Genomic DNA, 27,419 nt, shown 5'->3' on the forward strand with positions numbered 1-27,419 from the left:
TAGTGAAAGTGGTGCACATACTGCTAGCAATTTTCTCAAGATCATTTGTGTGTTTGGGTACAATGAGCAGGTGAGACAGATCAGGCAGTTTGAGACAGATCAGGCAGTTTGTCTCTGAAGAGAAGCCGGTTAATTGCATCAAGTTGCTCTGGAATTGTTGACTCAGTTGAATGACTGCCAGACATGTAAACAGATGCAGCTTTCATTGTGGGTTTTGTATTTCCTCATATTTCTAAAGCTACAGAAGTTAAATATCTCTGCAGCTCATCTCTTATTTTTCCATTTTTGCTTGAATCTCATTGGACTAAATAAATTTCAATTAATTTATCATTTTATTTGTTTTATACTTCAAAACTAAATACAATATGTATACTGTGTAAGCTCCATTAATACAAAAGAACTTGGGCTAGTTTTCCAGCTTTTACACTTCAGAAAATATTTCTTACATACAATTTATTGATTTATTTTTTCTTAAAAAGATCATTTCTGTGCATTCCTGGAAGCCTTGGCAACAAATAAGCAACAATTAACAATTTTTCTCATAGGCAAAAAAGATACAGTTTTCTTAACACATATTAAAGTTTTAGTGGAGCATGTTGGTCACACATGGGTTAAAGGATTAGTTCACTTCAGAAGTAACATTTCCTGATAATTTACTCACCCCCATGTCATCCAAGATATTTATGTCTTTCTTTCTTCAGATGAAATGAAATTAAGGTTTTTGAGGAAAACATTCCAGGATTTTTCTCCATATAGTAGACTTCAGTGGGGCTCAACGGGTTGAAGGTCCAAATTCCCAGCCGAGGAATAAGGGTCTTGTCTAATGAAATGATCGCTAATTTTCTAAAAAAATAAATAAAAGAAAAATATATACTTTTCAACCACAAATTATACTCGTCTTGCACTGCTCTGTGATCCTCCAGAAAGGTCACACGTGACGTAGGTGGAAGAACTGCGGTGGGGTGAAAAACTCCATCTCATTTTCTCCTCCAACTTCAAAATCTTATTGTTTTAAAGGCCGTTTGACTTAGTCTTTGCACTTTTGCTTAATAAACACTGGTAAGTACTTCACGCGTGTGAAGTACTGCATACGTCACGCGTGACCTTTCCAATGTGATTACGTAATGCGTGGTGCATCGCGGAGGAGTGCAAGACAAGCATTTGTTAAAAAGTATATAAATTACTTTTTTTTTTTTTTTTAGAAAATGCCAATCGTTTTGCTAGATAAGACCCTTATTCCTCAGCTGGGTTTGTGTAGAGCTCTTTGAAGCTGCACTGAAACTGCAATTTGGACCTTCAACCTGTTGAACCCTGTTGAAGTCCACTATATGGAGAAAAATCCTGCAATGTTTTCCTCAAAAACCTTAATTTCTATTCGACTGAAGAAAGAAAGACATAAACATCTTGTATGACATGGGGGTGAGTAAATTATCGGGAAATTTTCATTCAGAAGAGAACTAATCCTTTAAGCTGTCACATATTATTCATTAAAAAAAAAGGCAAAAAGTGGAAATGGTAGCTTACAAAATATCACAACATTTTTTGAAATGTTGTCAGAAAGTGACAAAAAGAAGAAAAAAAGATGATGATGAAGATGATAATAATAATAATAATAATAATAATAATAATAATAAAAATACAACCACAGCACATAAACACAGCATCTTGTCAAAATAAAAACCTCCTTGAATGTGCATGATTTATGTAAATGACACCTCATTCTCAAAGGTAAGTATGTGTCCTGTCTGCTGTTTATAATAGCTTAGCTTATAATTTCACAGCAAATTAGGGCTGGGACAATACATCGATTCTCGATTTGCAATACAATGATTCTGGATCGATTCTGATATTTTCCCTCTTGAATCGATTCTGAGCTTAGTCTTAACAGCAGATGGCGCTCTAGGCTAGTTTTTAACCGCACACTCAAATGCTCACGAAAAGAGTACTGGAGAGCGCTTGTGCATTCAGCTGAGTCATGTAAGTGCACCTTGGCTCAGAATTCTTTTATGATGCGAAATTAATGTAAACACAGCCCACTGCAAACCCCCTTGTTAATCGCATTAACCTTTTCAAACTTTATGAATGATTATTTTAGGTATAAGTGGTGTATGTAAAGGAACTGGAAGCAAGCAGAGTACGGCTGTTTCTAAAGCACATAGTGCCATCTGATGTTAAAAAATCGGTCCGGAATCATCGAGAATCAATGTATTTTCCCAGCCCTACAAATTACTGGATGAGAACATTACACTATAAATTATGATATAGGCTATATAATAGAGTTAAATTTATGACATTCAAAGATTTTCTGAATGTTTGCAGTTATATGCTAAAGACACTTGTTCTGAATACTTCATTTTTACAAATTTTACAAATACTTCATTTTTACAAAACCAAAGCTGCAAGATGAATTTAATAGAGACTGTCTCTGACATTACTGATAGTTGGTGATGCCTCATGGTCAAATGCAGGTAAAGGGTCCATCTCACAAAACTCTGTTGTTTTCTGTGTTTAAGACATGATTTAACATTTTAAATTACCGTAATTACACAAACAATTTTTAGAAAAAAAAAATCTAATTTGTTGTAATTTTAAAATCCACGTGACTTATTACCTGGGGTTCTTGATTATTTCTATATTCCTCATCTTTGTTTTTCTTTTGCTTCATTCTGTGTTAAGAACAAAATCAACTATTTAATAAAAATCAAAACTTTTCATATACAGAATTTACTACAAATATTAACACAACATTGTATAAAGAAATGAACTGAATGATGTAATTATTAACAACCAAGTTAATGCAATCAAGTTATGCAAGAACTACAGAAGAACAGGTTCAATATTTGGACTTACTGTTTGCTGACAGACCTCGCTGTGTGAAAGGAGCAGTAAGAGAGAAAATGTCAATCGGTCAGAATGGGACTAAACTGACTTTTAAACCTGTGTTCATGGGATACATTCAGTGTTAAATTACCACTGCTCGGTGTTCATATTGGAACCACCAGCAGAGTGTTAAAAGTAACACTGAAGTGTTTTAGAGTTAATTAGATAATTAAGTAATGATTGTTCAATTAGCCTATTGAAGACACCTGTTGATGATAAGCACAATCACTGAGGAAAAGAGAAACACAAGACTGACAACTGACTTCCAGCCACAGCCGTAGACTATGTCTACATTGAACAGAGACATTTGAAAACTGAGTTTTGCAGTTTTCATTTTAAAATGCTCCTAATTGACCCTTCGCCAGGAGATTTATTGACAGGCGTCCTAACCAATCATAACACAGAATCTGCCATTTTGTCTGACAAAGCAGTCAGGGGAGTTAGCAGATTAATGTAGGTGGACTTGAACTTGGAAAATGGTGTGTACTGACATCTTTCCGCTATTTAAACAACAACATTGTTTATGATGTTCACTCATATTTGATGCTATAAATGAAAGAGATGATCGGTTCATGAGCCGCTTGAACTGAGGCGCTACAGCGATCTGTCACGACACATTAAAGAGTCACAAAATGGTATTTATTGTTTAAATTTCTTTAAAAATTACAAAATCAGTGTAGACATAAGGCCAAATTCATCTAAAGATAAAAGAAGACATTAAATCTCTGAAGATCTCAGCAGAGGAGGATTAAACAACTCCACAAACAGCATTACCAGCTTCAAGCCAGTTAAGAATTATTGAGATTTAACAGAGAAATCTTAAAATCAGTTATTTGTTTATTTATTTATTTATTTTTATTTTGTTTTTTGTTTTTTAGAAATGTTGCATCATTTGGACACACGCAAAGATTAAGAATCAGCATATGAATCTCAACAATGGTGACATGCTTCATACCACAATGCATGCTGGGAGCCATAAGTTTTAAACTATGGTTTCCAAATGATGCAGTTTCTAAAAAAAAAAAAGAAGAAAAAAAAGTGAACATCATTTTTAATATTCTTCAGATTATCAGAACAATGTTTAAAATACAGATGTGCAGTCACAGGGCTACTATTATCAATGAGGTGATATTCATAAGACATCACATATAAAATCAGAGATTAGACTCTGAATGAGATCAGTGAACAAGACTATTACATGATGTTCCCTTTCGAAAGGGGACTTCAACTCTGCGTTGATTACGCAATGGGGAACGTCATACGTGACCCGGTGTCTGAAAGCAAACTATCCAACAACTCCAACCCCTATTGGCTGGCGACAGCCTATGACGTAATATGGCGCGACCCGGAGTATAAAGGAGCGTCTGGAGAAACAGTCAGCATCTCATCGTCTTTCGGTCCTGTTCTGTCTGATCGCGACTATATCGACTTCGGTAAGGGATTCTGCCTTACAAACGTTCAAGAGAGTGTGTTTATCCGTGTCCCAGGATATACATTTTCTGGGCGTTTTCTGTCTGGAGAGGAGCGCGCATAGACAGTGCTTGAGGGCGCTGGCTGTTTGTTTTTCTGTTGTTTACTGTGAGCGTCTCCCTATCGGGACGCTCCGTTCTCGTTTGGCCGCATCTGTGCCTGGTGATTCTAGCCCCGTTTGTGCTAAGGCATGGCGGCGGCTGCAATCATAGGGCTCGCAGGTGAGCTCGTTGGGAAGTTTGAGAAAGTCTCTCAACTCCCCCGGGGCTGACGAGGATGACTGGATGACGATGACGTTCGTGTTCGACGTCATCGCGTCCGGCGGCGAGCGCTCCTCAGGCTGTTGTGTATGACGGAGCTGCTGTGTTTTTGCGACGCGCTTTTCGGCGGGCTGCAGCTGCCGTGGGAGCACGTTAAGAAAGGGGCCGTGCGCGGACGGCTCGACGAGCGGTTCCTTTCTGTCCATGAATACTGCAGCTTCCATGACTTTCCATTCCTTTCTGATCTCCGCGTTTGAGATCGGGAGGGCATGGAAAAACCCCTAGCTGTCCAGATTTGTATCTGAACCCAGACAGACGGGAGGAGGAAGAAGCGAGAGTGAGATGGGCGATCGATTGTAAACACCGTTGCGTTTGTAATCGATTCCCCAGCTACATAGGGCGATTTATATCTACCATCTCCTCTTCTTCTTTCACCTCCTGTATGTATGTATGTATGTATGTGTGTGTGTGTGTGTATATGTGTGTGTATATATATATATATATATATGCATGTGTATATGTAAACATATATATCATGCTCAGATGCTTCTTATGGTCAGACTGATGGCCGGGCCCATAGTGATTATTTCTGTTGGCCCGCTATTTCTGTTTGATAGTGAGATGATCTTTTAGGCTTAAAAGAATCTTAGATTCCATCCTTTCACGTAAAAAGGAGCATTAGGAGTCTTCGGTCTTTGAGCCGCAGGAGGGTCTATATTTTATGTGTTTAAAATAAGACCTTATTTTCCTGTATAGTTTTCTGAGCATGTAGTCAGGAAAAAGTATGGGGTTTTTGGGGCAAACTGAAATTGATAGACTGGCTAGAATATATATTGTGCAGGCCACAAAATGGCCGCCTTTCAGCCACCTGTTGTTTAGAGTAGCTTCTCATCTGCTGCTTGCTAGAGTAGTTTGAGTTAGCACTCGTCACTTCAGTTAGTATGTATGTTTAGGTTGGCCTTAATCGGCCGCCTGATATTGTTTGCTTGGAGCTTCGCTTTCTTTCTCTTATCCATGAGATTTGGAGGTGAAGCCCAGGCCTCACTAGGCTTGTGGCCCTGTAAGAAGGCCCGTAGCTTAGCGGCCAGGCTAGAGCCAGGTTAGGTGTGTTATTTACATATAACCCTATGTATACTATCCCTTGTCAGGTTGTATAGTTCCTAGTTCTGGCCTCCTCCCGAGGGAGTTGTTACACCATATGCCCATTATCCCCTTGTTATGTAGGTGCAATTGTTGAGTTTAACAGCTAGGTTGTAGACTGTTTTTAGACTTCCTGATGCTGTTATCTCAGGTGGTAGGCCCTTATCTTTGCGTAGATAAGTCATGCTGTGTGTGCTAGGCCCCACTTTCTAGAACTTTTATGCTATGGAAAATGTGCTTTTTCCTCTGAGCTACTTGTTTTCTTTAATCAAGTTTGAGTTGATGTTGCTAGTGTTTAGCATCCATCCTCTATGGCTCAGTACAGTTTTGAGAATCTGTTGGGAGAAAATTATTTTCCTCTTGGCATATATATCAAAGCATTGTGTTTGCTTTAAAGTTCTAGACTTTTGCCCTACATTATATGTGAGCTTACTTATGCTGCCACAGGTTAGCACCTGTTCTCATAATAGCAGGCTTTTTCACGTAGCCACTATTGGAGACATGGGTGACCTAATATTCCTCATTAGTAGGTTTATTGGTGTTACTGAGTGCATCACCTGTTGGATTGCATACTCAGGGTAGTATAGAACCACTTTTTGAGGAAAGCTGGTTTCTATTAGCTCCCTTTTTGGTGATCTTGTTAACAGCTATATTGCATATAATTTTGATTGTAGGCTCTTATGGTTAATTAGCCTCCTTCTAGTTAGCAATTGTATTTCTAACAAGTGCTGTTAAGCTGATCATAGTTTGCTCACATAGTTTACATTCACGAGCTGAAGCCACGTGTCATTGGACCAGTAGGCCCTCAACAGGCCTCCTTTCTAGTTCACATGTTGGCACAGTTTGTGTTCTATTCTGCAAGCAGGCTGAGCGCCACTTGTTGCTGAGATTGTAGGCACCACAAGGCCTCCTTTTTAGCTGACTTGTTGGCAGGATGCCTGGGAATCCAAGAACCCATACCACCATCGGTCCAACACCACCCATCGGCCACACCCCACCTCTGTTGAGTAGGCCTTAAGCAGGCCTCTTGTGGAGGATGGCAGCGTAATATGCATTCCTTCTCTCAGTATTATGCGTGAAAGGTTTTCCACTGAATGCATGGCCGGTTGGTTGGTATGGTCCTGGATTGGCTGATGCCATGTGTTTACTAAGGTAGGCCCTAATAAGGCCTCCTTTTTAGTTTACATGTTGGCACAGTTGGTGTTCATATGGACAAATGGGCTGAACGCCGCTTGTTGCTGAGATTGTAGGCCCCATAAGGCCTCCTTTTTAGCTGACATGCTGACAGGAGGCTTGTGAATCCATTACCACCATCGGCCACACCCCACCTCTGTTGAGTAGGCCTTAAGCAGGCCCCTCGTGGTGTATGTGGCATAATATGCATTTCTTTTTAGAAACTAAATCCTTGAATGCATGACCTGATGGTTGGTATGGTTATGGTAGCCACTTGCTGATGCCACGTGTTTAATAAGGTAGGCCTACCTCGGCCTCCGGTGTAACATGTGGAGTTCAGTTATGTACTCCTCTCGCTATGAGAGTAACAAGGTGTTTTTACTGAGTATTTTGAGTGGCTGGCCCCTCAGGTTGATTATGGTAGTGAAACCTTACTAAGGTTTGGTTTAACCTACAGCTGCCTCCCTGACTCTGATTCTACTCTAGTTGAGCTAAGAGCCACCTAGCGCCTAGGGTGGATCTTTTGTGCTCCTAGAAACGGCAACGAGACTTACTGTGCGTCTTACAGGTTGCTAGGCCCTATGGGCCGCCTTTTTTTTTTTTTTTTTTTTTTTAACACACTGGTGTATGTTTGTGTATATTTCTCTGTGAGAATTATCTGTGTACACTTTCGTTGGCCAGAGGCCCAAGTAATAAATCCAACCTCCTTTTGTCTGGTTGTTTATCGTCCTTGGTGCCTAAACACTGCCACGAGCTGATGCCACGTGTCCGTTGAGGTTATAGGCCCCTCCAGGCCTTCCTTAATACGTGTTGGCGTACGCTGTACTCCTCTTGCTTTAAAGAGTAAAAAAGGTGTTTTTACTGAGTACACTGCTCATTGGATTGTGTTAGGACCTGTAGGCTGGTTTGTGCTCCCCTGTTTACAGGCGTTTAACGCACAGCCTCCTCAGTGTGTTAATTAAACACTGAGTAGATCCTAGGATGAGTGGATTATACTCCCCTCATTACAAGGGTTTATAGCATTCAGCTGAGTTCTGCTCTCCAGGATGCAGTCTCTACACGGCCACTAGACTAGCGCCATATGTTTTAGAGGTTGCTAGGCCCTATGGGCCGCCTTTTGAACATACTGGTGTATGTTCATGTATTTCTCTCTGAGAATTATCTGTATACACTTCTGGTTGGCCAGAGGCCCAGGTGATAAATAACCAACCATAGGTTAGATTTATCGGTCTTGGTGCCTAAAACACTGCCACGAGCTGATGCCACGTGTCTGTTAAGGTTATAGGCCCATCCAGGCCTTCCTTAATACGTGTTGGCGTGCGTTGTACTCCTCTTGCTTTAAAGAGTAAAAGGTGCTTTTACTGAGTACACTGCTCGTTGGATTGTGTTAGGTGGATTGTCATGCGGGCACTTTGCAGAATCTTATGCTGCCATTGAAGTTGTCTGTCTGCCCCAGCAAGACAGGTGTTCAGAGTGGCCCCTCCAGGCCACTTTCTGAATATACTTCTGTTTCACATATAGCTACTATCATGCTGTAGGCCCCTCTTCGGCCTCCATGAGTATGTGCCCTTTGCATGGTCTACCTGTTAGGTGAGCTTTGTACTTCCCTTTTAGGGTTATGTTTGTAATAGTGCTTAGCTCCCTAAGCTGATCATGGTGGTAGGCCTTAATCAGGCCTCCTCCTAAGATTCAGCCCTAGGCTGGTTTGTGCACTCCTGTAGGAACAGGTGTTTAGCGCACAGCCTCCTCAGTGCGTTAAGCGCTGAGTAGATCCTAGGATGAGAGGATTATACTCCCCTCAATACGAGGGTTCATAGCACTCAGCTGAGTTCTGCTCTCCAGGATGCCCATCTCTACGCGTGGGTCTGAGTTGTTCCTGCCTTTCTGCAGTCACTCTTACCTGCTCTCTTCTATGAAGAATGCGTTATGGAGATTCTGTACTCAGACAGCGTTGGCCAAGACTAAGTTTGTCCTATGACAGGCCAGGTCGGCTTCCCTGGTGGCATTGGGAGTGACTTCGTTCCCCTCTAGTGACTGGCCGGGGTTCCCTTCGGTTCTCTGGCCACATTCCCTAAAAGGAACCACTTTCTCTTCGGAAAAGTTGGTTCCAGATGCCTTTAGCGGCCTTGGTAGGCCTTCTGCGGAAGGCCTTCTTGAGGCTCAGCTTGGGCTGTTGGCCATAGGGAATGCTGTCACTGACAGCCTGGTGTGACCCGAGGGTGAGTTGCTAAGCGTTTCCTTCGAAACTGCTTGACGTTTGTCAGCCATATTATTTGGCATGCACTCTCCTCAAGCATGGCGGCGTGGGTATGTCGTTCCCCATTGCGTAATCAACGCAGAGTTGAAGTTCCCTTTCGAAAGGGAACGTCTCAGGTTACGTATGTAACCATAGTTCCCTGAGAACCAGGGAACGAGACTGCAGAACAGTCCCTCACGACGATAGATGCTGACTGTTTCTCCAGACGCTCCTTTATACTCCGGGACGCGCCATATTACGTCATAGGCTGTCGCCGGCCAATAGGGATTGGAGTTGTTGGATAGTTTGCTTTCAGACACTGGGTCACGTGTGACGTTCCCCATTGCGTAATCAATGCAGAGTCTCGTTCCCTGGTTCTCGGGGAACTATGGTTATTCTAGCCAGTCTGAGACGTTTACATCTTCATCATCAATAAGTTCATAAGCACAGTTATAGCAGCCAAAGAAAAACAAACGTTAAAAAGTCAAGGGTCAAGAGCCCAAATAAAGCTGATCACCATAATGGTGACTTCAAACCAAACTATTTTTTTCAATAAAATATCATCATCTAAACCTCTGTTAAATCTCAATAATTCTTAACTGGTTAGTAATAAGTAAAGCTGGTAATGCTGTTTGTGGAGTTGTTTATCTCCTTCTGAGATCTTCGGAGATTTAATGTCTTTTATCTTCAGTTGATTTCATCTAATGTGGCTGGAAGTCAGTTGTAGTTCTTGTGCTTCTCTTTTCTTCTGTGATTCTGCTCGCTATCATCAGGTGTCTTCAATAATCAAACAATCATCACTAAATTAAGCACTTAATTATCTAATTAACTCTAACACTGCTTCAGTGCTACTTTTAAAACCCTGCTGGCGGTTCCCATATAAACACAGAGCAGTGTTATTTTAACACCAGGGATTTTATGTTTGGATTGATAGTTCAGTGCATTATTTAGTTCCACTGTGGGCTGTAAAAAATGAAAGTGTTTTTTCATTCAAAATAACACTTTGATTATGTTTTTTTATATTATTGTCTGGGTATTTTTTTTTTTTATGCAAATGGCCTTGAGAAGTGTCACGGCAAATGAACATGGTGCAAGTGTTGTTAAAATTGACAACAGGAAGTGACAAATCCAGTTTATACTCACAGAAAGTGAATATTTCTACAGTCATGCCAACTATGATAAAAAGGCATTCAGAGGGGAAAACGACCATCCTTAGATCCTCAACTGCACGTTTACCATTCACTAAGAATAGACACAATAACAGTGAAAATCATATTTATATAAATTTGACTGCTAAGATGGAACATATTCAGTCTGATTCCTGCTTTTCACATTTCACAAGCACCCATAGTAGAAAGCGTGTCACTCCAGGTCATGTGACATTTCTCTCTCTCTCTCTCTCTCTCTCTCTCTCTCTATTCTGATCTACAGATAAATTGTCTCCTCACCTGCTTGAAGGATCAGTTCTGTCATCAGTCCAAAAGAGTTCACTAGAACAAGAACTATTGATCCAAACAGGTACAAAATATTAACACGTGGGAAATCTGAAATGTAAGATAAAACATTTAAGCAAAATAAAAATAAATCTACTTTAGTCACATAGCATTATGATAAATTGACTCATTTGTTAACTGTAAACAAAGTTCTGATTTATATTTAATATTTTACTCTTTACTTCGATGGGGAATGTTACTCATCACATTTACAGCTGATAAAAACAATCATATTGTTACTTGTTTTGGAAAATAATACTTTTTTGCATTAAAAACTGTGGGAGTAGGAGGACTGGTTTGTTTTATAAAGAGTTTGATTATGAATTAAATAACCTAATTGTAAGGGAAGTTAATCATCTTAAAATAAACATACTGTAACACTCTTACAAATTATTGCCTACAATGGATCTGCTTCTATCTGACTGAAGCATTTGAGATATTAGATAATGACCACATGCTCTCAGAGATCAGGGAACAAAGAGAGATCTTGAGTTTAAATAAGTGTGTTTCCTGTTTGGCTTCAACATCACAAAACCTCAAATATCAGATAACAGACTGAAAAACTGAACCAGACCCTCAAGCTTTCTCAATGTAAATAACATTAGACAAAACCGCTTGATGAAGAAATATTGAAACTCTACCCAGATAATCAAATGAAAAGCGTATCATCGAAAGCAACTGGATAAGTCCAGCCATGCAGGCCAATGAAAAGCGATCTGTAAATTAAAAAATGTTTTTATTATATTGTAACAATTCAAAGAGCACAAAATGTAATCTATGAACATACATAATGTAAAGAAAAATAACAACAACATAAATGTGGGGAGAAAAGGCATGATTTGATTAAAAAATCAACATGAATCTTGATGTAGCTCTCTTTCCATTAGTCTCTCATTTCACTCTGCAGTTTGTGATTCTTACATTTCTCATTTCAGTTTTTCAACAAATCTTTCTTCCTGTCTGTCAAGTATGAATGCTAATTTCCATTTTAACTGGTGGTCTATATGGTCCAGAATTTGGTATTGAAGATTCAGTTTTCACATTTCCTCATATTGTTAAACTTGGCTTTAATGACACATTCATACCCTGGAAAAGAGTTCATATCTTTGCCTGACTAGTATTGTTCAAGAACATCAAATGACATCTGCTATGTGTCAAAACTGGTCAATGAGAAACTTGGGAGTAAATACTTTTATATAGGCACTGTATATAAAAAGATATGTTAAAGCCTAATAAAAACAGGAATACATACCTTTTTCATTTTCCAGCGTACTGAAGTAAAGAAAGAGCACTGGAAAAACAGCTGCATTCACAACTAACATGATAACTAACCGAACTATTTTCCCAATCCAATCTGAACCTGAAAAACATTTGCATTTATTCTTATATTAGCATAAACTAAGTGTACAGAGGTTTAAACCTTGATTTGAGTATTATATATATATATATATCATTAATTTTAATAATAATAATAATTATTATTATTATTATTATTATTATTATGCTTCTTACAACAAAAAGCACAACATAAATACACAAATACTCACAGAAGCGTAGACAGGTAAGGTACCATTCCTGATCCGACACCATCACTATCAGTGGCAAAGCTCCAGTGACAAAAAATGCTAAATATGAGGAAAATACCTTGGACTTTACTGCCAGATTTATAAACAAATACACATCTGAAGTTATAACACTATAAATATATTAAGTATATTATGTGTGCCAAAAGTGTGAAGGTGATAAATGCATGAAGTGAATTTAAGTTAAAGGGATAGTTCACCCAGAAATGACAATTTGAATGTAACACAGTTCGTATATGGGAAGAAGGAGGCGGGAACCGGCGAACGTTCAACACAAATTTAATACAAAATAAACAAATACAAAACAAAAGTAAAATGCCGGCAGTTCTTCACGGACAACTGCCGGCCACACAAACATAATAAAACATAAGATAAAATCCAGGCCTGGTCCTCTCTCGTCCTTCACTGTCGTCGCTCCCCTTTTATGCTTCAGGAGCTCCTCCGTGAGAGACTCGAGACCGGTGCAACGCGTAGCTGACGCTCATTATCACTCATTATCGCTCATTATCACTCGCGTCACCGAGAGCCGTTCCCTCACGGCTCTCGCCCGCCCTGCTCGTCACATACCCCCATCACCCCTCGCAGGCCGGGGGGTACTCCCGAGACTGCGCTCTACACCCCCCGGGGGCCAGACTCGGTGGCCGCAGCACCTGGGGGTAAGGACAGACGAGACGAGAGAAAAGGAGACGGAAGCACAGGGAGTGACAGACGAGAGAGGGAAAAAGGAAAAGAAAAAAAATCTTGGTCCGGTTCCCTGACACACTGCCGCTCGGTCCTCAGCCAGCCGAGAGGCTCTTCCTCGCGGTGCCATGCGATGGTACTGGACGTTCGGTGGACGGCTCGATCCTCCTCCACCCCCTGGCGGCCGGCGATGGCTCCTCCGGCTGAGGGCAGCTGGCAGCGAGTCCCCCATTCCCTGCTCCTCCCCTTCATGGCGGACGGCAGCAGGCTCCGGCCCACGGCGAACGGCGGCGACTCCTCCGCTCCCTCTTGGACGGCAGCCACCCCACCTCATCCCAGGAGCACGGCAGCAAGCTCTCCGTCCCACCTGATGTATACCCGCTCCAGCACCACCGCCTCGGGCAGCCACACTCGGGTCTTCACACTCCCGCGCTGCCTGACCTCCTCAGCACCGTGATCCCCCTCAGCAGCAAGGGCTCTCCGACAGCATGTCCCTCCTTCCTCCCGGGTTTCGGCACCAATGTAACGCAGTTCGTAAATACGGGAAGAAGAAGGCGGGAACCGGTGAACGTTCCAACATAATTTTAATATTAAATAAACAAATAACAAAACGAAAGTAAAATGCCGGTAGTTCCTCACGGACAACTGCCGGCCACACAAACATAATAAAACATATGATAAAATCCAGGCCTGGTCCTCTGTCGTCCTTCACTCTCGTCACTCTGTGAGAGACTCGAGACCGGTGCAACGCGCAGCTGATGCTCATTATCACTCGCGTCACCGGCCTCGCGCCGTTCCCTCACGGCTCTCGCCCGCCCTGCTCGTCACATTGATGTTTATCTGCTTACCCCCAGTGCATCCAAGATGTAGGTGACTTTGTTTTTTTCAGTAGAACACAAATGATGGTTTTTAACTCCAACCGTTGCAGTCTGTCAGTCATATAATGTATTGGAAATGGGAACTCTATCTATAAGAGTCAAAAAACATGCACAGACAAATCCAAATGAAACCCCGCGCTCTGATGCCGGAAGTGATCTCTCGCGCTTTGCTTCAATGAGTGCGAGACATCACTTCTGGCATCAGAGCGCATACACACCTCACACACCGGATGCTCAAGGCAGTTGGACATAGTGGTGTATTAGAGGTAAAAAAAATATAGAAATACTGTTTGGTTTCTCGCACAAACTGATCGTTTCGTGTCTTAGGACATCAGTGTCTCGTCACGAGCCGCATGGTTTAATTTGGATTTGTCTATGCATGTTTTTTTTACTCTTATAGATGGAGTTCCCTTTGACATGCATTATATGACTGACAGACCGCAACATTTGTGTTCTACTGAAGAAACAAAGTCACCTCTTGGATGCCCTGGGGGCAAGCAGATAAACATCAAATTTTCATTTTTGGGTGAACTATCCCTTTAAGTTAGGTTATATAAATGAGATTAGCTGTATTTTTATCCAGTATGTTTTATCCTTTTTATGTCCTATATCTTTCTTCTTATAAAAGAGACCATAAAGTTACCTCTTTTACCAGCTCCAAAACTGTAGAACACAAGAATAAATTGTAGTAAAGGCAAAACACGACAGCTTGCAAGCTCCCAACCCTGTAATACATGATTTATCCGTTCACGAGTCTCTACATTGCTTGACTTCTTCTCCACAATGATGTTAGTTATTCCTAAACACAAAATTCATGATCAAAACACACATAAATACTTTATACACATTTGCATAAATTAGCATTCAAAGCTGAATGAACAACGAGGGGAAAAAAGCACATCACTGTATCAACTAAAAGTGCAGAAGACAGATACTGGATGGCATATAATTCCATATAATATAATTCCTTATAATTCCATATAATTCCTTCCTAAATGATCAGTGTGGGAAAATGGACTTTAAACATACTGATTGATGATCTGTGCAAAATTGTCTCTTCATATATCAAATGTTCCTACCTTTAATGACTTTAATGAGACACAGCAGAAGCATTAACACAAAGAGGGCTGTTATAATTGCTTTATCAGCTTCTGTATATTGTACAATTGTTGTCCAGGTGCGTCTCAGAAGAACTAAAGCAAACACACATATAAACCTTTTTTTTTTTTTTTTTCAAAATTCAATTTTTATCTTTTATCTGCAATTCTCTAACGCTCAAAAGCAGGACAATTACAGAAAAAGTTTTATATATTAAAAAAGAAAGTAACACAGCTCATCTTATAACAGAGCAGTATTTCCTTCATGGACCAACAGTATATTATTGTGCATTAATGATCATAAAAATAAAAATAAATTATTGTAGTGGACTATTTTCATTTACTGACCTGAAAAAAACAATATGGTATAAACACAAATTTGTACATCAATACTTGAAGAGTCAATCCATCTTCTAACCATGTCTGTGAACGTAAAAAAAAGATGAAATAATTAAAAAGTCATAATAACTTAAACTAATCGCACACTAAAACGATTTCAAATTCATATTATACACCAATTTATGTGCATTACATTTGAATAATCACTGATTAATTTAAACAAAGGTATGTTTTAATTCAGTTTTTAATATTAAATTATACAACAAAAAATCCACAAAAGCAGAATAAACCTGGAAAGTCTTTTAAATACGGTGCAGCCCAAAACAGCATCAGAGGCCTCGTAAAGTAAAAAGTACAACAGGAGACCGTCTCATGCAGAGATGCTGAAACACAATCAGAGTTAATGAAAAACAGCTGATGTAATTCATAAATATCTGGAGAAAAGAAAAACAAATTTTAAGTTCTAATATTCAGTCCACTGTTACATTATTAAAACACTGAAATACATTTTGAGTTATCTTAGTAATAAAGCTGATGTTAAAATCTAACATTGTGCTTATTTCATATTGGTGTCATCTGCTGTACTGGAATACTCACCTTCAGCAAAACCCCAGAGGATGAAAGCAAAAAACAGAATCATATTTGGACAAAACACCAGCAAAACCTGAAGACGCAAAACTAGAGCAAAAAACACCATCAGTGAGGAATGAAACAAACCAAATTGGATAAATAAAAAATGTTTTGGACATCTATAGGCATGAAAGACCTTCGTTATATGCTCTGCAGTAGATTATGAAGCAGAGCAGAAGTGCAGATCCAGATGCAGAAACACAGAGAATCAACACCATTATGTGTGAAACAGAGAAACCTATGAAAAAACAGACATCAGTTTTCATTTTCTCATTTAAATGAATGGTTTTGATTTCTGGGATGTTTAGTGCCGGTCCCTTTCTTGTCAGTGTGTTTACAGTATGTTCAAATATGTCAGACTTAATTGTATTTCTTTTACTCACCCAGTCTCTCCAGTACTACAGCTGCATTGGCTGAAAGTCCTTCAGCAAACACTTGACACATGTAAACTCCTTTATCCTCAGTTCTGACACTCTTCAGTCTGAGAGAGAAGTTTCCTTTGGGGATTTCATCAGTGAAGAACTCAACTCTGTCTCTGTATTGCTCATCTGATAAATCTGATAAAGTCTTATTGTTTTCGTAGAGCAGAACCAGAATATCTTCATCTGTTTTTATCCATTTAACCTCTTCAATGTGTTCAGGTGTGATGTGAGAGTCTACAGAGCAGTTCAGAGTGACGTCTTCACCCACAGACACAGATATGGACTCATCTGAGCCTGATACTAGCAAACGCTCTGAAAGAACAGTGTATCACAGAAAGAAATTTCCAGTTCTGTTCAGATACAAAATTTCTATAGATCAATTTTAGTTCAGACTTACCAACATCTTTTATTTGAACCACAGTCTCTCCAGATTCCTGCTGACTGTAAACTCTACATGTGTATTTTCCCTCATCTTCAGCTCTCAGATTGTCCAGACAGAGGGAGAAGTTTCCATGTTGAATCTGATCAGTAAAGAAATGAGCTCTATCATGATACTCCTGCTGCTGGGCCTCTGCTTGACTCTCTCCATCTTGATACAGATGAACCAGAGTCTCTGAGTCTGTTCTTCTCCATTCCACCTTCAGACCCTCCATTAGTAAGAGTTCATCAACATAACAGGGCAAAACCACTGAAGAGCCCAGAGGAACAACCAGAGGACCAGAGGGACCGCGTACAACCAACCCTAAAAATCCCACATTACTTTGCATATGTAAAAAAAATATCAATGATTCATGACACATATTAGGCAACACATTGCACTTATCCTGTAAACACTAAAAATGTTAAATCTGATGCAAATACAAACAAACAAATACTTAGCAATGCATTTGTTAAATTAAAATAATTTACATAAACTGTATTTAAACACTTAATCAAATTAAACATTAAACAACAGGAAAACAACCCATACCGTCACACATCCTCAGGACTTCAGCTATTAAAGTGAACATAAGAAGGTTCATAAACATATTTACATAAAAAATATGACGATCTTCTCTCTGTATTATCAATGAACAGTTGTAAACAAGTTGAAGTAAACGTTTTCACATTTACTATCTGCTTTCATCAGGAAGCTACTGCTGCTTTAACAGATCCAGATCAACCAGTTTTAATCAAAACAGGTTTTTTTTTTTTTCCTCATTCTTATTCCCTTTCATGATGCCTATACGGGAGTCTGGGGATGGTTGTAACATTTTTGACATTTCTGTCTGTATCTTGGAGTTCTTTTAAGCCAGTGTGTTCAAAATGTGATTAAAACTAGTTACAGGTGTCAGCTATTAAATGACATAGCTTGTTATCTTTGCAGCACAAACAGAAAATGTGTGGTTTAGTTTCAAACACAGAGAGTGAAATGTTACAATTCACCCCATAGTCCGGCTTAGTTGTAACAGATCTGGGGTGAGATGTAACATTATGAAATAAGGATTATAACAAAAAAAATCAGTTTTGAAAGCTTTTTATTCAACTCAGACTTTTTTAACATAACTGGTGTGTGCGCGTGTGTGTAACAAAAATGAATAAAATCAAAAAATGCTTATTTTACATCCCTCAATTTGTCTTTCTCTTCTATGACATAGCCCAGGGGTGTTACTTGCAAAATCTTAAGTCTTAAAAGCCAGTCAACATTATATGTACAAAGTATTTGTCACACAATTAAACATGCTGCATATAATTACAGCTATTTTTTTTTAAAGAGCTCACTGTAGAAAACCATCTGCATTACAATGAAGAACAAAACTGAAGTGTGTTTGATCACTCTCAGCTCTCATGAGAGTTTCAGCAAACACAAAGTGTTGGATAGAGTCTTTTTCTCACATTGTTGATCAAGTTTGTGTTTCCTCTGAATCAGGCTGATTTTCTTCTGTCACATCACTCCAGCCTCCTGATCTGTATTCAATAGAGTTTTCATTTCATGTGAATCTGTTGTGTTCTGGTTTGATTCATTGGCTGGAGCTTCATCAGACTCTGTTGCATTCTGGGTTTGGGACAAGACATATTTTAAACATTTTGAACAAAAAGCAGTGTTTCTCAGTCCTGGTCCAGATTTATTAGTTACTTAGCTCCTGTTGGTAGATTCTGTAACTATGTTCAGAGAAACATGATCTCTTTCTCTCTCTATATTACAGATTCACTGATTAATGACCTGAATTAGTTTAGTTTATGTCAAATAAAGGAGACAAACGCAATCTGCAATGCTGTTAGTCAGTTATTGTACAGTGCAGTCAGTAATTTTTTAAAAACATTTGACAAATCCATTTTCAATGAAGGAGAGTCAAATCAGCAGTCAGGAATCGTTTTCTCTCCGGTCATGGCGGCCATATTGAGATCATATGGCCAGCTGAATAATACTCACTTTGGAAATTGTATGAAAAATTAATGTATAGATACTTTGTCAAAATAGTACAAATTCCCAACATAATACTTTAGTATAGAATATAATAACTTTAAAGCATCCTCTATTATTAGAGACTTTGGTTTGTGGAATCAGTTCATCACAGGTGAAAAAAAAAAAATGGATTTGAATAGAGCAGGTCTATTTTTGACATCAGAGACCAAAAATATCTGTGATGCTGCATCCACACTGATAGATGTAAGTCCTATATAAAGTGAAAAGTCAGTGAAACATCAACTTAAAATTACTGAATGCACCTTTAATTCATCTTGAAATTGCAGGTCCATTATTAAATATGATTCACATTATATATGATACTAACCTGACATGACTGCAGACATGTTTTGGATCCCTGTTTGTTCAGAGGAAAAGAGATTTACAAGATTAGTAAGAAGTCGATAAGACAAAACAAAACACATCAGACTGTAATAGAAGATTTAGCTCAAAAACATAAAACAGTTAAAATTAAAATAGATGCACGTCCTGAATTTAGATTTAGGATTTAGGAGTTAGATGTGTTCCTGGGTCAACATTCCGGTACAAAAATTTAATCATAACCATATTCCTACCCCAAAACCCATAAGTTATCCCTAAAATCAGAGGGATATGATAGGTGAATAACACTGATGTAGAGGTGGTTGTAGCCTAAACTTGACATAAACTGTAAACTTGTCCCTCAGATCTGATTAATTGATTGGAATGTTGTTCTAGGATCAACAAAGATGATGATCCAGGAATATGTTACACTTGGTGAAATCAGGTTCTGCCAAATGGACCTTCAAATATCAGGTCTAGATATCTGATTGAATTTAATAGTGTTCAGTAAGTATTCAGAAGTTTAAATTAGAATCACTGAACATTCATCATCATGAGTAATGAGTAATAATCATTATTAAATCTTTTTAGGAAGTGATTAATTCAAAGAACACAATAAATAGTAGTAAAATGCATGTGAATGAGTCTAATGAGTGCTGTTCACTCTGATCTGCTGTTATCTTCATTTAAACCGTGAGCAACTGAATCGAACTGATGCTTGAGTGTGTTTGAATCTCAGTTCAATCAAACAGCAGCTCACAGTCAATAAAAACATGTCACAGTCCATGTGTGAGATACATCAATCATCACAACAAAACTGATCATTTATTTCCTGAACGTGACTGTCTTAAAGACAGACAGATTATCACATATGTGTCATATTTTTATTCGAAAATGCCTTAAACATGAGAGGCACCAAAACACATGAAGTGAATGTAATAAGTCTGCTTTAATAAAGTTCAGTTTGTACTCACAGGGTTTAAATACCAGTAAACTCATCAGAAATAAAGTGAAGAGGAATTCGGAGGAAAAGACGACGACTCTCAGATCTCCCACTGCTCCATAACCATTCACTGAGGATGAAAATAACAGAGTAACTTTGAGATTAAGCTGATTTCTTCCTTACAGTGTGATATAACCAGTCACTGTATTAGTAATGTATTAGCTTATAATATGTATTTAGACTTAATGTAAATATATTAATATAATAAAACACTGTATTATGTTCAAATGTTCACCTGTTTTCAGTATCAGTTCTGCCATCATTGTAACAGAGTTCAGTAAAACAACACCAACTGATCCAAACACATACACAGGAACATCACGATGAAGAGCTGTAAAACCAAATAATACATTTTAATTTCATTATTTCATTGTGAATACACCTGTTGGGTGCTTTCTTCGGTTACCAGTTTAGGTAACTGTAGCTTTCTGCCAGCAGCAGATGTCATCAGGTGGTACCCAACCTTCCTTGAGTGTTTCGACCCTTAACCCTCTGGGGTCTGAGGATTTTCGGGGCCCTGGAGAAGTTTTGACATGCCCTGACATTTGTGCTTTTTTCAGTTGTTCATAAACATATTAATGGAAAAAGTGTCATTACACTGTATTCAGCACAAACTAGGCTACCATAATATGTGAGGAACATGTATGTACATGTTTGTGTTTTTGAAGGAATAACGTTTATGCGTGGTTATTGAAAAAACAAAACACTTAAGTCATTGAAATAAAGCCAAAAAATATATATTAAATCTGTGTGTAAAGACTTCTGGGTATTGGAGGTTGTAGACTAGAGTTTTTGCTTCAAAATGATGTAAAAATTATCCTGCATACTCGTTCATTTATAATAATATATTGATTTAGTTTTTGTAAGACACTTTTTGTCAAGAAACACAGTATGCGTGGAGGCGTGAATCATCATGAATAATGGGTGATTTACACCTGAGAAGACAAAAGAATCGCATAAAGAACGTCTAATGAGCTGCATATTAATGAGGCCTTTCAGTCAGGTAGGCTGTGAAAAAACCCTCTGTGATCATGTCTCAAGCTCATCATGGTGTATATCAAACATACAAAAAAACAGCAATACTGTGAAATATTATTATAATTTAAAATAATGGTATTCTATTATATACTTTAAAATATAATGTATTTCTGTGATGCAAAGCGTCTGAACATTCATGTTACCTCTATGGCATTTCATATAGCCTTTTAGCTTAAAAGCATGCACATTTGGAGAAATATTGATGGATTCTCATATGTTTATGTCAATTTTCTATGCAGAGGAGTAATATTTATTCAATATTTATTGTCATCACTATGAACGCTGGATACTGTGTTTTCAATTCATACTTGCAGCCGGAGGGCGCTCTGTGCACCTTTAGTCCACAAATTACTCTAAAGAAGAACAGGACATTCAGGAACTAAGGGCATGTCTTCCAGAGATCGCTAACCATGGCTTTAACATCCAGATAAACACTTTTCAAGACAATAAATGCACTATTGAGATGATGTATACATGTATTGCCTCAGAATTTGCGTCTGAATAGCGCTCGCTCCGCGGGCGTGGTCGCATTAGCGGATAATGAGCTGAATCACGGGCGTCTGACATGTGTCTCTTTTCATACAGATTACATAAACACAGAATGTTTGTTTTCGACGATTTAAAACCTGGCATTTCAATGTTTTTTTAGATATAAGTCTCATTTTTGTGTCATTAGTATTCACTAAGTTACAGTTCATTTTCTGAGAACTATCAGATTAAACTTCGTTCAGAGGGAGACGACAGATCACGCATCATGTTAGTTTTCTTTATTTTGCAAAAGGCACATAATGTTGTTTTTAATTTTAATGGTGTATAACTCTTAATTATATGTGCAACATTAACGGAGTATTTTGAGTCTCTTTCACACTGGTAAGAAAAAAACCGAGGTGGTATCGCCGGCGTGACCGCCGACCCGAGGGAGTTAACCACAACACTCTCCAGTTGGTGTGTCGGCAGTGGTGGCAAAATCACTGCCCATCTGCTCCTGGCTTCCAGCTTTCTTCCTCTCTCTTACTCCATATCCAGCATGAAGCTCGTTCAGCCTCCTGTCCCATCCTATGAGTCGCGTGCTTCTTGCTCCTCTCATCCATGCCTAAAGCTGACAGCAACCGCTATGCTGATTTGGCAGGAAAGCCTCTACAACCTATTTCCACAGGGAACAGCCATGCCTGCCACCCCTTGTTTTTGCACTCCGGGATTAACGGCTGATATTTCAAGGCTTTCCTCTCATGTGCCTCCTCACAGCCCTCCTCCCATGGCACGGTCAGCTCAACTAGGATGATTTTACAATCTTTGTCTGACCACAGAACGATATCTGGGCGAAGAGCTGTGTGGACCACTTCCGGGAACTGCAGCCTCCTTCCGACATCAACTCTCATTTCCCAAGAGTTCGTGGCCTGCAGCAGGTTTGGTTTTGCTGTTGCATTAGTTGCGAAGGGCCTAGATCCCTCCTTGATGAAGGTGATAGTTTTCCCCTCACCTGTGCCACTTGGCCTCTTCTTACACCTCTCTCGCTCTATTGTGTGAGCGAGGGACAAGAGTACCTTGCCGTGGCACCACCTATAGCGTCCTTAAGGGTTAAAGACGTTTTGCACCCTGACAGTATATGTGCCAGTGTCCCCATTTGACCACAGAGCTTGCAGTACGGGTCGTCCCTCAGCCCCCATGTGTGCAGATGAGATGGTGAAGGAAGGGTGTCATACACAGAGCACAGCAGGAAGGAGATGCGGTAGGGCTCCAGTCTCCACAACTCTGCCCATGTGATCTTACGCTTAGGCAGATCCCATTTTGTTCATGCTCCCTGGGATGCTTGTTCCACTGCTCTGGGCAAACGCCTCTGTTCCTCTTGAGCCCGGATTTCTGACTGGACCATACCTCGCTTGACCATTGTGCTTGTGTTCCCAAACTGTTGGAAATGTGTCGACCCCAGGCCTTGGCGTCTTATGCAGGGGTGTCGATGATGTCTCGCAACTTCAATGAGCTTACTGCCTGTTCGATGGCTGTGTTGACTTACCATTTATGGCCAGATCTTGTTGTAATGCCTGCTTGCCTAACCCGGACGTCTTTGGAATCTCTCAGACTTAGGGGGACTCTGCATTTTGCCACCTTAAATTCCTCCACAACAGATGACAGAGGGAGCTGCAGCTGTTCTGAACAGATGTATAGGCCCACCGAAAAGAAAAGCTTGGGGGAATCCCCAACCATCTCCGCAGATGCTTGTTGGTTTTCCTCTCAATGCCTTCTACAACTGATATGGGGAACTCATAGACTGTGAGGAGCCAAATAAGCCTGGGCAGAAGGCCGTGCTGGTACAGCCAGGTTTTACATTTTCTGGGGAGTCCCGATCTGTCGATCTTCCTCAACCATTCATCAGTTTGCTTCATAGCATCTGCAACACTGACGCCATCTTTCAGAGATGCATTAAACCACTTACCCAAGCACTTTATAGGGCTGTCCTCGATTGATGGAATGACTTCTCCCTGGACTTGGAGGCCAAACTTACTTGTGACTCTATCCTTCCTTATCACCAAACTTCTGGACATCCTGGCCTTAAATGACAACCTTGCCCAAGTGGCTACATTGTCCAGGGTTTCCAATACCCATCTCGCTTAGACATGCGTCTCAGTTGTTATTGTTATGTCGTACATGAAACCCCGCAGCACTGGCTGCATGATGCCTGACTCCAGGATGGGGCCACGGGTTACACCTTCCGCTGCTGTTATTAGAAGGTTCATGCCCATAATAAAAAGAATATGGGAGATGGTACAACCCGTTGGAATTCCCTTCTGGAGATCCTGCCACTTGGTTGTCCACTGATCTGATGTAAACCTCAGTTTAACTGATCCAAACACATACACAGGAACAACATGATGAAGAGCTGTAAAACCAAATAATACATTTTAATTTCATTATTTGATAAAATGAGACAACATTAATAGCTACTAAAGCAATACATGGATAAAGTACATTTGAGAAGAATAAGAAAATATTTCAAGCTCTTTTTTGATCTCCACACTGTTCTAAATGTGTTTCTTAGTCTGTTTTACAAATTAATTACTCGATGAAGTTGATTAAAACATGATAGTAAAGCAAAACAAAAACATCAGAGTGAGAAGATGATCAGAGCAGATGATTAATACTGTATATAATACTGTACCAAAATCAAATGAGCGTGTGAACTTTATCACTGCCCAGAGTAACTGAAGAAACCCAATTATACAGGCCCATCCCATACGATCTGAACATAAACAAAAACATCAGCTTTATTATCACATTAATAGTTTCTTTACAATGCAATTATTGACAAATACATGTTTAACTTATTTAGTAACTATACATAATGTATATGTGTATGTAAGATACACTACACCTTCCTCACACTTTCCATATTCATGATCCACCCCACTTTTAGCACAGCGTTGCTTCCCTCTGCATACTGTAGCCACATGTTCATATTTTTGACACTTAAAACACCTTAGCGGGGGTGAAATGCTTTTCTTAATTGTATCTATTGATACATTCGTTGGTATTCCAGTAATAACTCCTCTCATCCATTTCTTTTCTCCCATAACTTGACTTGTAACCTTTTTCCCTAGTGTAGTTTTAATCCCCTGCTCCTTTGATCGCAAAAGCGAAAGTACCCTTCGCGGTCGTGTCGCGGTGTCCCCGCGTTCCTATTTCTCCTCCCCTGGAATGCGATTTCTACCGAGGGAGACCCACAACCACAACCAACCACCACATCGGCGTGATCACTTGAATTTTCTTATAAAAGCAGAAACAACTTAAAATAGCCTACTCCAGTGGTGTAGTCTACGTGATACGCCTTATATCCACTAGAAAATGTCAAGGATTTCCATATATACCCACTTAAAAAAGCGTGAGGATACGTAACCATCCAATAAATTACAATATGATTTGTGGTTTGTTGCTTTTGACATGAAACAAGTCTCATATTTCTCAAAGTCTCAAAGTTTCATATTTTGTGCATTTTACTTAGGAATAAAAAAACATAATTAAAGCTGCAAGCAGTGATGAAAGGGCCCTCGCACCCAACAATAACCAACTGCAGAACCGCAGAACCATACGTCATGACAGTCTGAGGACGACAGCGCCAGACTAACAGCCTGAGGCCGGAAGTGGGCGGAGTAACAGTATCACGCCAAATGTGGGCGGAGTTAGCGACAAACAAACAAACAATGGCGGAAGAAGAGAGCACGGTAAAAAAGTTTCTTTGTGTTGTGTTTTTAATTGATCACGTTTATTTGTTGTGTATTTAATCGATCGTTAACACATAACATGACTCAAATATTTTGTAAATGGGCTTGAAAGTCACTTTATCGCGTCTTTTGATATTTTACAAATCGTTTCACGTTGCTTGCGCCCAGGTGAAAAAATACTATAGTAATTTATAGTAAATACTATAGTGTTTTTGAACAATACTATAGTACTATAAGTACTTGAATTAATTTATTGTGGTAATTCTATAGTTGCTGTGATAATAAAACTATAGTAATATAAACAAAGTACTTTACCCAATATTGTTTTCTACAACTTTAGTATATATTATGCTACAATATACACTACAGTTTACTGTAATAAAAACTAAAGTATACTACAGTATTTATAACAGTTTATCAGTTCACTATAGTTAATACTACAGTATTCTGTAGCATTCATTAACAAAGTGTTGTAAATACTATAATATATACAGTATACTACAATTCACTATATTATTTTTTCACCTGGTTGGTTATATATTCATGGTTTGTGATCTTACTTTGTTGTTGGTGCTGTATTTTACTTCATTGGTTACATTTTACAATACTGACCAATGTTTTTGTGGATTTTTAGAGGCATATTAGTATTGGGAGCTGCTCCGCTTTACTTCATTTACAGCAATGCAAGATGTGCAGACGTTTCTTTTGTATTCTGAATTTAAAATGTTGTTTTTGCAATGCAGTAAGTAGTAATTTTGACTTTAGAACAACGAAACTTGTCTCTTTTATGTAATTTTTATGGTTATATATTTAAGTTTTTCTGTTTTGATTTTGCAATGCAGTAAATTGACAAGCAGAATCACCCCAGGACAGTGGAAGCTGATCAAAAACAAGGTTAGTTTCATAAGACTTTCATAAACACATAAGCTACTTATACGGATGGTGTGTTATATCTGTCAAATCTTTTCAGGAATAACTTAATAGTATTGTATTGTTTTAGAATGTTCCGTTGACCGGCTCTATTGACTGTGGGATCTTCATGTTAATTGTAAGAAAAAGAAGGGAAAGTTAACAGTTTTTAAAAATGTATGAACTTCTCTTTTCATTAGAATGTAAAACAAATATCAGGGCTTTTCATACTTGAAATAGTTAACCCTGGGTGATTGTAAACCCCAGCTAAACAGAATCCTGGTTCATCTCGATTCACGTTTCACACTGATCATCATTTACCTGAGGTTAACAATTAATTCTGAGTATTCATACGCAGCTTTTCACACTGTACATTACTAAACCCTGGGTTAACGTCCTTATTTGCATATTTGCAGTGTCAGTGTCACTGATTGGATGAACAAAGCACACAATATGTTTACATAAATGCTCAGGCATTGCACATCCTCATTACATATAATCAACTTCACTATCAAGTTTATCCTGAATGGACATTTCAGACTATAAAAGAATTTAACAGTATTTTCTGCACTGCAATTGTTGCATTTTCAGCATTTGTTGTTTTTTTCTTTCATATGCTGAATTTTCTATTTATATACAATGCACAGTGTTTCTGTGACTGTCAAAAGCATGTAAATATACAAGAAATATGTGGAGCGTTACTTTACGCACGGTTAAAAGTGGTGTTAAGGACGGCAATAATGCAGGGTTAAGTGCAGCGTAAAGGGCCATGTGAATTGCTTGCCCTTTTAAAAAAAAATTTAAACTGAACATAATTGATTAATTTCATCCTGACTACAACACAAAGTATTGGTAAATACACTTCTAACATTTCTTCCCATTTGTTTGTGCCCTTCTCTCATGAAGGAGCCACAGATCACAGAAGACCTCTGCGCTGCACTTGAATGGCTGCACAACAACCAGAAGTCTTCAAGCGTTTAGTGGAAGAGCTGTGCTTTCTGATATTGAAAGAGGAAGACCAGGGAAAAGCCCTTCTTCAACTTTCACAGGCTGAAACGGATGATGACAGACAACTGGCCAAAGAGCCTTTAGTGTTTTGTTTACAAATTAAGGATGATATGGACATTTTTCTTAATGAGTATCTGGACAAAAAGAGTCTTGTAATTAATTGCATGTTTATGGAGATTTGATTTTTTTTTTTTT

At 39.0% G+C, this 27,419-nt stretch overlaps 1 protein-coding gene and 2 long non-coding RNA genes across 3 annotated transcripts in view; 1 reads left to right on the top strand and 2 right to left on the bottom strand.

The window, feature by feature from the left end:
* The window catches only part of LOC127508437 (uncharacterized), a 527,778-nt gene that overhangs the window by 497,891 nt on the left and 2,468 nt on the right, over positions 1–27,419 (top strand). The gene's annotated exons all lie outside the window — the stretch shown is intronic.
* Positions 1,357–10,704, bottom strand: LOC127508438 (uncharacterized). Its single transcript, XR_007928816.1, has 5 exons — positions 10,608–10,704; positions 10,303–10,401; positions 2,851–2,869; positions 2,612–2,666; positions 1,357–2,502 (listed from the first exon to the last, which is right to left on the bottom strand). It is a non-coding gene; the product is annotated as an uncharacterized LOC127508438 (long non-coding RNA).
* Positions 15,965–17,819, bottom strand: LOC127508430 (butyrophilin-like protein 2). The gene is made up of 4 exons (XM_051886327.1): positions 17,253–17,819; positions 16,680–17,024; positions 16,244–16,594; positions 15,965–16,098 (listed from the first exon to the last, which is right to left on the bottom strand). Exons 1-4 carry the CDS (start codon positions 17,308–17,310, stop codon positions 15,980–15,982), a joined length of 873 nt encoding a protein of 290 aa, XP_051742287.1. The 5' UTR covers positions 17,311–17,819; the 3' UTR covers positions 15,965–15,979.

The sequence above is a fragment of the Ctenopharyngodon idella genome, chromosome 3 (genome assembly GCF_019924925.1).
Source record: "Ctenopharyngodon idella isolate HZGC_01 chromosome 3, HZGC01, whole genome shotgun sequence".
Classification (NCBI taxonomy): Eukaryota; Metazoa; Chordata; class Actinopteri; order Cypriniformes; family Xenocyprididae; genus Ctenopharyngodon; species Ctenopharyngodon idella.

Bases quoted from the DNA above. Each gene is read 5' to 3' on its own strand.
- LOC127508430 (XM_051886327.1), bottom strand. From the start codon at position 17,310: ATGTTTATGAACCTTCTTATGTTCACTTTAATAGCTGAAGTCCTGAGG. The intron at 16,595-16,679 runs GTAAGTCTGAAC...CTGTTCTTTCAG, and splicing joins GGTTCAAATAAAAGATGTTG to AGCGTTTGCTAGTATCAGGC. The intron at 16,099-16,243 runs GTGAGTAAAAGA...GTTTTTTCATAG, and splicing joins TGTAGTACTGGAGAGACTGG to GTTTCTCTGTTTCACACATA.